Source organism: Lathyrus oleraceus, chromosome 2 (genome assembly GCF_024323335.1).
Source record: "Lathyrus oleraceus cultivar Zhongwan6 chromosome 2, CAAS_Psat_ZW6_1.0, whole genome shotgun sequence".
Classification (NCBI taxonomy): domain Eukaryota; kingdom Viridiplantae; phylum Streptophyta; class Magnoliopsida; order Fabales; family Fabaceae; genus Lathyrus; species Lathyrus oleraceus.
In genome coordinates, this window is record NC_066580.1 from 491,441,135 (window position 1) to 491,452,019 (window position 10,885).

Below are 10,885 nucleotides of genomic sequence, written 5' to 3' on the forward strand. Positions count from 1 at the left end.
TCCATACCTCGTAACACTTCCCCACCAACACCTCCACCTATTCCGTTACGGCAATCCACCAGGACCACCCGACCTCCAAGCTACCTAAATGATTACCATTGTGACCGGATATAACTTTTGTTGTCCAACAACTTAGTCAATATATTTCTAATCTCAAAATGGTTCATTTTTTTTATCAGTATGCTGCAATATTTAGAATCTGTCCCTGGTACAGGTTTATTTTATTATGTCACTGCTAACATGATGCTATTTGCCCCACTTCCAGGAAATCCGTGACAAGATATACATTGTATACCTTTCCACATTATGACAATGCATGAAGTGGCCCAGTGGCTGTGATGTTCGATTCATACTTTCAAGTTCAATCAAATAATTGTAAAGAGAATAAAAATTCACATGTTTCAAACACATGTTTGAGTTTCTGAACTGAAGAATATCTTGGACTTTGGTCACTATAGTTTGTTAATACAGTAACTCAGTAATAAAAAGAAGAGCATGCTACTTATAATAATGACAAAACCACCTTTATCAGCAAACTCACTAATCATACAGAGAACCACTACAACCTATGAAAATTCTATCATTAATTAACTATAAATTTTCATTCTCTTTCTTTTGTACAATTTCTTTTTTCATCACTGTTACAATCAGTATACATCAAAATTCACATTTTCTTATCATTAGAAACCAAAAAAGTAATATAAAAGTTTGAACTCCTCCAAATGATGATTTTGACAATGCATCACTTTCATTCAGTCATCATGAATATTCTCCAAAAATAATTAAAGAATCATGAATAAAATAATATCTTCATCTTCTTTCACACTCCTGCACAACAATAATTAAAAAATTGATCATGAGTATGCGTGCAGCGTGCATATATGTGACATTTTATGTATGTATATGTCACGAGTAATTTAAGGTAAATAAATAGTATAACATTAATGTTAGAAGAATATTAAAGTACCTGTCTAATAATGATTTTGCAGGAAGAGACAATGTAAAGTTTTGTGTTTGTTAATTGGTTATCAAAGTATGAAGCTGGCATGAGTTATAGCTATAACGTAACAACATTATGATGATGATGTTTGGTGTTTGATGGAATCTACTGAACATGTGTTGTTGTTGGGTAAAATTACATATTAGTGCCTGAGATGAAAAAGAGAAAAGGTAAAGTTGAAATTAGACAATAGAGATAAGAGATTGTGACCAAAAGCAGAAGCAAGTAAAAAAGTATGAAAGAGTGGAAAAAAAATGAATGTAAGTTAACCTTTCTTGGTATTTGGGAAATGCTTTGTCTCTGTCATGAATGTTCAAAGGAACTCCCGCTTGCTGAATAGTAGTGATGAAAATTGTAAGTTTTGTAATCCAGAGGTAAAAAGAAACATAAACTGTTGCTATAGAAAATATGGCTTCAAAGTTGAATCTACTGTAAGGATAGAGAGCTTACTTGAATAAGGTTGCGCAAATCGCATATATAGTCCTCAGAAAAAGTTTAACTCGGTGTATCCGTGGGAATACGGCAAGAGTTCCTCGACCTGGATTCTGGAGCGCGAACAGCTAATACTTTTCTTCAATTTTCCGTGATTCGACTCAACCTCAGCCCAAAACATGCCATAAACTGGTCTGTGGTCTGAAAATCTTGATTCTCCGCGTACGTAAGATAATTGATGCAGGCCTTCTCCATACCACAAAATCCGGTCGCACCTATATTTACATTGCCATAATAAGTTTCAACATTTCAACAAAAGTAGCCTCTTTTTTACTGCTAAATTTGTATTAGTTATGGTTAAGTGGCCGATGATCTTACCAAGCAGGTGTTCGCCTTTTCTCTTTCGGATGCATATCGTCGCCAGCATATCTATCTGAGTTTGTTGAATACTTATATGTTGGAGGGAAATAGATCTTCCCTTCTTTCCATCCAGAAAATGCGCGACCTCTCTTTTGCTCTATTCGCAACTGCCAGCAAAAACGTCGATATACATAAGCACTCATTCGTATTGATTGTTTTTGTTTTACATGAATATAGTTGAAAGCACTCCCTCATTACTTAGTTACAAGTACCTGATCATTCTCTAACAATGCTCTCCAGTTTTGCATCTCAACAAGTGCCTTAGCAGAACGGTAGTTGAGGGCTATTCGATAATTTAAATCTCCAAGCCATATGATTCGACTGAAGAAACGAATTCAAAATTAGGACGGTTCATTCAAATTTGTTAATGTGACCATTCTACCTGATAAGACTAGACAATTAGGCGAAGATGAATTAAGAAATTCTTACTCGTGCTCAAGGATTGTCTCTGGAGACTTCTCATTGTCAGAACCGTGAACGCGCGGAAACCTTGTCTTTTTAAGAATCTCCATTACATCAGAGTTTCTTCTTAGTTCATCACCCTCTTTCTGTCCTGAGGTTAAATGGCTACAAATGAAGCAGAAGCTTGTTTCATGCAGAGACATGCTGATTGAGATGGATCCCTACAAATACAATAGAAGCAGAATAACTCTCTCACTCAAGCCAATGTCAAGTAATCGACATTTTCGCCATGAATATTTTTCGAAGAAAAACTGAAACAAGAGGACAATGAATAATATCATATGATTGGCTTAAAATTTACCTTATTTCCAAGATAACCCATCAATCCTCTACCAACACATGATACTTTCATGTTTTTAACATGATCCTTCAATTCACTTCTCACCCAAACAGTAAGAAAGATTCCGACCATTTGCTTACTTGCAACCACACAGTATTTCGATCGCCCTGGCAGGCCATATCCATCTTCGCCGGAGGCAGCAGGTCCTCCATATGACATCGGCGAAAACAAGACTGTACTCGGAGAATCTCCGAGGCCATTGTCGTCATCAGATGAACCCCATCTTGAATAGTCACTCGGTCGAGAGTAGTCACTCGCCCTTGAATAATAGTCACTCGTTCGAGAGTAGTCACTTGCTCTTGAATAGTCACTAGGCCTATAACCCCATCTAAAACTAGGATCAAAGTCACTTTTTCTGTTACCAAAAATCACACGATCACAGACGCTGAATCTTCGGTCTAGTCGCGGTTGCACGGTTGAAGGATCATTGTCCATTCCCCAGCTGCTAGAAGTTGTTTGGAAGGATCGCCGGTGGAAGAATGACGAATTGTTCTGCCTAGCCGATCCCTCAAAATCTGCATTCAATTCTACCACTGGCTGAGGAATAGGAGAAGGCGTGTAGTATCCGTTACCTCCACTAGTTCCAGGAAGGTTGTTTAAAGTATTTCCAATGAGAGCCAGCCATTTTTTAGCAGGGCCATTGTCTTCTGCCCCTAAGATATTACCAGCATTCAAGGGAACTATCTCTTGAAATCTGCAATTCAAAGATAGAAATATGTTCTCAGTACAAATACTACTAAGCCTTGTTTGGATAAACAACTTAATTAAGCGTTTATAGCATAAGTACTTATATATAAGCTATTTCTATAACAGAAGATACTTTCACAGCCTATCTTAGAGAACTTATGGAAAAAAGCTGAAAACAGCTTATGAACATGTCATAAGCTACTTTCATAAGCTTCCTCAAACAGTCTTAGAAGTACTTATATGTAAGTAGATAAACTCAAATAAACCATTTCAATCAGATATTGTGTTTGTTTTAAAAGATGTTAACAAGAATGAAATCCTACCCGAGAACATAAATATCTGCGGGCGGCGAAGCTTGAAGCCAATCATTGATGCTCAAATTAGTCGGTGGCGATCTTCCAGCCACATTCCAAGTAGCAACAAAAACGCTACTCAAAGACAAAAAAAGAAGCATTCATGAGAAGTTAAACACAGAAAAAAACAAGATTTTAACAAGATCAAAGAAACAACATACCTATAGTTGTGAACATCTATAATTCTAGGATGGTCAAGGTTCATTCTCGCTCGCCTAACATGATCTGAACTTCTGCTAAATTTCTCTGTACATTACAATGAAGGGTTATAAAGATTTTGTATAAATCAATTTCATCGTTTTCAAAAAGAAAATAATGAATTTCAATTGGTAAAAAAGTGTGGATGTACCTGTTTTGCTTTTCTTGATTGTGCATGGCTCTCTCTCAGATAAGCTGCTTCTGCTTCTGTATTCTAATCCATGACCTCCTGACCAAGAAAAACATGTTTGAATACATCAAATTCAAATTCACAGAGTTAGTCAGAAACAGAATGAGTGAATACAAAAATTGAGACACAAAATGAAACAAAAACCAAGGAACCAAACTAGGTTTAATTTAATTCCCTCGGTTCCTCCGAAACCAAAGTAGGTAGAATAAAAAAAATGAAAACACCACCCTTTCAATTTGCATAAAGAAAGTGAAAAAAAAGATAGAAACCTCGAGAAGCAAAAGCATCCGTTGGATGAGCAGTGTCTTGTTGAGTTTTGCATTTGATGTTGAAGAATTTTCTGACCATTCTCTTTGACCATGAGAGCTTCATTAAGTAAGTATATAGAAAAACCAAACACAGAAAAACATTTAAAAAGTTGAATTGAGAAAAAAATAGAAAAATTGTAATAGAGATGTTTGAGAAGAAGAAGAAGTAAAAACCTTGGTTTTGTTTGTATACACATCGGTCATTGTTAATCTTGTTCTACTTCATGCAGCTTTTGAAGTTTGTGTTAATTGAGAAGAGAAAAACAAGAATATGTTGTTGTTGTTGAGGGAGAGAGGAATTAATAATGGTTGGAAATGAGGTGAGATAGTGAAGTAGTAGTAGTAGTCCTAGAACAAGACATTGTGAGAAGCAAAGAAAAAGAGAGAGATGGTTTCAACTTTCAACTTTGAACAAGTGTGTCTTTGTCTCTCTCTCTTTGAAACATAGGTCCTCGTTCTCTGAGACAACAGCAAAGTATCTAATTTCAACAGAATAAAGTGATGCTAGATAGAGAGAGGTTGATAATCAAATTCAGATCAAATATAATAAACTATTTTATGAGATTCCTCTCAATTTAAACTAAATTTAAAAAACATGTTGGTAACTGTATTGTATGTATGAAAATGATGTGGTTTACTTCCAAACATTAGATACTAAGGACATAATAACATTAACAAAGTATTAGTAACAAATTTAGACTTTAAAATGGAGGGACATGGTTTCTTTTCTTAAATGAATTTCGATCAATCAAATTGATGGTTGCATGCAAGGGGCAACGGGCAGGTTGTTTAGCTTTAAAGTCTCTGAACATAAATTGTTTAGGTCAGATAAACAAAGGCTGCCCCTATAATCAGCAAAGTGAGTAAAGATCTACCTGTACAGTGTAGAATACTAAGGGATCCAATAGCTGTATTTTTCTTACAGTTTTTGTCTTCCAATCAAACCAAAAAGCACTTCAACTATGGAAAAAAGATAAAGTGCTACTTCTTCTAGACATATAGTAATGTTTTTTTACAATTATTTTTGTTTCATCTTTTGTTGGACAAGGAATGTTTGAAACTACATTACATACATGTTCTATAATGGTTGGTTATGACTTTGGAGGAGGATTCATCCCCACTTCATAAGAAGAAGAAAAAAAATTGTTGTGTCTTATTTTGGATATGGGAATGAATCTCTTCAAACAGTGACTTTTGTCTTTCTTGTATTTGTTGTCATTTTCATTACATTTATGTGATGTTTGGTGAAGGGGTGTGATTGCATGGTTTTTGGGCTGTTTTTGACCATCAATTTCAAGGCCTTTTTTTATACTTACTAGTACTATTTACCTACTCTCACTGTCTTTGGAAACAAAGGCTACTTACCCAAATTTTGTGGGGTTGAGACCTCAATAACTATGTTCATTGTTTTTAACTCATAGAAACTACTTCCAACTTTGTGCTATTCTTCATTGATTGAATTGATTTTACAAAATTTGTATTGGTTGAAAATGATTAACAAATAATTTATGTTTAAATATATTTATAAAAAATGTTTTTTCTTTCAATTTATGTTTGGATTATTGTATAATTAATGTTGTGTATAATATATAATTTGTCTACTTATGAAATATCGAAATGCAACTGAGTTAAATCTTTTGAATTTTTTTTTTATCATTTATTTTAGTTCACTTTAGTTCAAAAAATTAATCTTTTTATTATGAGATGAAGATATTATATTTATTAGGTTGGATGAGATAATTCAATTGGTATGTGTTAGTTGAATTAAATAAGTATAAATGATTGATTTATAGTTAAATCTTTGATGTCGAATATTCATTTATATTTATGTTAATATAAATAAGTGGTTAATATTTATAAATCAATAATTTTATTCTAAAGATAATCAATTCATTAAAGAATAATAATAATATGTATCACCTCTTACTTAATGTCTCATGCATAATGAGTTCATTATTTTTGCTTACCAAAACACTCTCATTATGATTTTATAAAGTTAGAATTGGAAATTTTTGCTCTTCACACTTATATTTTTGTTAGATCTAGACATATCAAATTTAATACAACCTTCATTTCTTTTTATAAGAGACAATTTAATTTTTAAATTTATTGAATATTTAATGTATTTGATCTATATATATATATATATATATATATATATATATATATATATATATATATATATATATATATATATATATATATATATATATATATATATATATATTAGTTTTTCAATGAATCTAAAAAGTGAAATATTTCTTATAAAAAAGATCGGAAGGAGTAATTTATTTTGATAACTCCTTTGGTGCTTAATTAGGACGATATTCTAAATACATACGAGGAATATCATATATTCTATTGGCATAATTCTATTTCATCCACAAGGACATTCAATTGTTAAAGACATGAGTATCAATGACTCAATTTATTACAACATTCCTCCACAACAACTTTGTTGAGACTCTCATCAATAAGTATCACAAATATGCTATTTTGATTCAATATATCAATTATAAATCATGTGAAAATAGTTGTCTCAAAATTGATATTCTTCGCAAAGACAATCAATATGACAATTTAATGATCAAATTTGACGTCTCTTATAATTAAGATTACCTAATTCACATGTCACGTCTTCCAAATGTGTAAGAAGAACTGACATTGTTGACATCTAATTATTCAAGATGCCAATGATTAATTACGACTAATGCAAGAAGAACAGTAGCTATTATAAGGTTAGCAACATGAAAGAAAGTTTCAAAGTAGTCTACTCCTTCCAAGTGTGTGTAGCCTTTGGCTACTAGTCTTACTTTATGCCTTTCAATGGTGTCATAAGCTTTGTGTTTGATTTTTTGAATCCACCTACAACCAACAATACTTTTACCTAGTGGAAGACCAACAAAGGACCAAGTATGATTTTGATTAAGAGCAAGTAACCCAGTTTCCATGGCTTGTTTCCAACTATCAAATTGTGAGGCTTGTTTATAGGTTTTTGGTTCAGTGTTAGTGGAAATGGAAAAACAAAAATCCTGATATGAAGGTGCACAATGCTGATAAGAAATAACATATGATAATGGATATGCAATATGATTATGTGCAACATGATTAGTACGTAAAAAAAATTACAATGAAAGTATTGTAAATATGTAGGTTGTTTGACTAATCTGGTGGACTTTTTCAAAGGAAAAGATGAAGCATGTAAGTCATTGCTAGAATTATCTAAAGAAGACATAGTAGATATGACAGAAGGAGAAGGGTCAGGTAGAGTAGGGATTTAGTCAAGGTCCGCAGATGTGTGATAAGAAGAATTTGCCTGGTCAGATGGGTGAGTAGGTATAAGTTCAGGGTGATTGGCCAAAGGTTCAAGATGATGGTCTAAATGTGTAGGAGTTTGAGATGAAATTTGGTCAGAAGGTAGAGAGGATGTGACATTTGTATATTTTTTGAAAGGTAAAATGTGTTTCATAAAAGATGACATGTCTTGAAACATAAATGTTGAGGTAAGGTCATATAAGATGTATCCTTTGGTGCCATATTTAAAACCAATAAATATAGTATTTCTAGCTCTAGCATCAAATTTGATTTTATGAGCTTGAAGGGAAGTTGCATAACATAGACATCCAAAGACTTTTGAGATGTTTAATAGAGGGTGGTTCATTATAAAGAATTTCATATGGGCTTTTGTATTTGAGAAGGGGAGTAGGGAGTTTATATATGATGTGAATAACATGTCGAGTGCTAAAATTCCACGTGGTGAAGGGTATGTTGAATTGGAAAGAAAAAGATCTAGCCATGTTAAGGATGTATTGATGTTTTCTCTCCATCACACGATTTTGTTGTGGAGTCTCAACACATGACCTTTGGTGAATGATACCTTTGGATTGAAAAAAGGAATCCATTGAAATTTTAGAATCATTATCAGTTCTAAAACATTTTAAAGTGGTGAAAAAGTGGTTTTCTATGTAGGAGATAAAGATAATGATGTTGGTCCTAGTCTCATCTTTTATTTTGAGGATAATTATCCAAGTATATCGGCTAAAGTCATCTACCAAAGTTAGAAAGTATTTGTGGCCTAAGAGAGATATAGTTGAAAAGGCCCCACAAAGATCACCATGTAATAAATCAAATGGGGCATGAGAAATAGAAGTACTTAGAGGAAAAGATAATTTATTTTGTTTATCATAATTGAAAAAGTCACAAGGAGACCAAGTATTCTTAGTAGATACAAAGGAAAAAAACTTAGAAATGGCATGCAAACCATTATTAGAGGTGTGACCTAACATATAATGTCATACAGTAGAATTTGCATTATGAAAAAAATTACAAATAGATGAGTCAGACCTAATATTTGCATTGTCAATAACATATAATCCCTTGTGCATTCTAGCTATACCAATCAGTGCATTGGTATAGGTCTGGAAGATATGACAAGAGTCATAAGTAAATTGTACAAAACAATTATTAGACAATACAAGTTTAGGAATGGAAATGAGATTAACATGAAAAGAAGGAATATATAAGACATGATGCAATGTAAGGGTTGGAGAAAGAGTCAAAATCCAAAGATGTGAGTGATTTCAATTGTACCATTAGGTAATGAACTAAAATTGGTTTTATGGTGTGATAAGACAAAAAAGAAGTGATAGTGAAAGTTGTATGATTGGTGGCACTTGTGTCAAAGATTCAAAAGTTAGGGTGCTTACCAATAGGTGTAGAGGACTTGGAGTTCAAGGAAAGATGAACGCTAAAGACATCATTGGCTTTGGGGTTGGAATTGGTTTGAGATTGTTGTAACAAGCCAAGGAGACTGTAATATTATCTTGAGTAAAATAAAAAGACTTGGAGTTTGAAGAACCTGCATCAGATGTGTCATTGTTGCCCTTGGAATGGTCAAAACCATTTGATTGAGAAACCTTACCTTTGTTCTTGACTCATGCAGGGTATCCATGCTTCACAAAACAAGTATCAACAATGTGATTTGTCCTTCCACAATGAGTACAAACTCGATTAGTGTCTCGAAGGGGACCTAATCATTTCCATTTAGGATTAACTTGGTAATTATTGACCAATAACGATGTAAAGGTGGAAGATTAGTCAGACGCATCAGGAGGAGGAAGATCAAGAAGAGGAAGAGAGAGTTCTTATTCTTGTTGGATGACCATTGAGAAATATGTGTCAATTCCTTGTAAAGGAGTCATCAACATTATCTGAGATTTAGTGGCCCTAAATTTCTCATTAAGACCTTTAAGTTGACAAATGGCATAATCTTTATCTCGATAAACCTGCAACGAACCAATAACGTTGTAGCTGCACTAAATCGAGCATTTCAAATGAGGAATTAAATGATAATTCTCCAACTCATCCCAAATGACCTTCATCTTGGTGAAATAATTTGAAATGTCTATAGTATCTTGTCGAAGCTTATAGAGTTCTTCCTGAATGTCTGATATGAGAAAGATGTCACTTTGAGAGAAATGATTCTTGAGGTTTAACCAAACTCCAGCTGTAGATTCAATTTAGATAACTGATATTTCTATAGAGTCACCAATGGAACGACGAAGCCACACAAGAACCATGGTGTTGCAACGTATCCATGGTGCATACGATAATCAAATACATTGGGTTTAGGGAGAGTCCCATCTATGAACTTTTCCTTATTATTGGATATTAATACAATGTCACTACTATAAAAAATACATGTAACCTCAGACGCAAAGTTGATTTAACCTCGGTTAAAGAGGCAAGGTAACTAAGGGCGTCATGAAAAGCTGCCACTTTACCCTTCAGTTTAATAATAACTTAGGGGTTAGTTGAAATGGTCATGGGTTTGATCCCCGACAATAACTTTTTTTATATTTCCAAACTAGCACCATATTTCTCTTGATTTAATAACAAAATCGAGGGGAAATATATGTATTTTTTCATATTCATTACATTGTTTACATAGAATATTAATAAATTAATTTGTTTATAAACTACATTGTTTAAATAGAGTATTACATTATTTACACATTATATTACATTTGTTCTTCATCATCATCGCTGTCGGTGAAGAATAAATGTTGGATATCTTCGAGAAGAGCAAATATTGGAAATCCTTATTTCATTGATCTCGAGGAAGAACAAATGTTGGATGTTGAATATACTCTACGACTTTTGAGTTTATTTGTTTTTGATATAAAACAAAAAAAATTTAGATAAATAAAATAAATGTCCAGTTATATGATTATTTAAGAACACAAACCTTGAATCCAAATAATTTGTTGCTTTTGCAATCCATTATTGAGAACTTTTCCCAAACAATGTTAAGGATGTTTTTTTAAGTTTCAAAGTTTTCATGTCAAATGTTTCATTGTCAATATTTAATATTCATAATGCTTTTATAATGAGTGTTTTAGGTTTCACGAGGATCACTCATGGCAATGTCTTGAGCATTGATACTCATTAAATGAACGACAACGATTTGTTTAAGAACGATTAAGAAACTGAATA

At 33.0% G+C, this 10,885-nt stretch overlaps 1 protein-coding gene across 1 annotated transcript; it reads right to left on the reverse strand.

The window, feature by feature from the left end:
• Positions 1-499: 499 nt before the first annotated feature.
• On the reverse strand, positions 500-5,284 carry LOC127120932 (type IV inositol polyphosphate 5-phosphatase 7). The gene is made up of 14 exons (XM_051051550.1): positions 5,266-5,284; positions 4,565-4,849; positions 4,352-4,448; positions 4,044-4,121; positions 3,856-3,940; positions 3,665-3,769; positions 2,616-3,348; positions 2,282-2,475; positions 2,065-2,173; positions 1,811-1,959; positions 1,451-1,707; positions 1,271-1,332; positions 968-1,149; positions 500-828 (listed from the first exon to the last, which is right to left on the reverse strand). The coding sequence occupies exons 2-11, from the start codon at positions 4,592-4,594 to the stop codon at positions 1,485-1,487; spliced, it is 1,803 nt and encodes a 600-aa protein (XP_050907507.1). The 5' UTR covers positions 4,595-4,849; positions 5,266-5,284; the 3' UTR covers positions 500-828; positions 968-1,149; positions 1,271-1,332; positions 1,451-1,484.
• Positions 5,285-10,885: the final 5,601 nt, after the last annotated feature.

Coding starts and splice junctions, on each gene's coding strand:
- LOC127120932 (XM_051051550.1), bottom strand. CDS start 4,594: ATGACCGATGTGTATACAAACAAAACCAAG. Junction 3,770..3,855: donor ATAGATGTTCACAACTATAG/GTATGTTGTTTC, acceptor GTCTTTGAGTAG/CGTTTTTGTTGCTACTTGGA. Junction 1,960..2,064: donor CATTGTTAGAGAATGATCAG/GTACTTGTAACT, acceptor TTTTGCTGGCAG/TTGCGAATAGAGCAAAAGAG.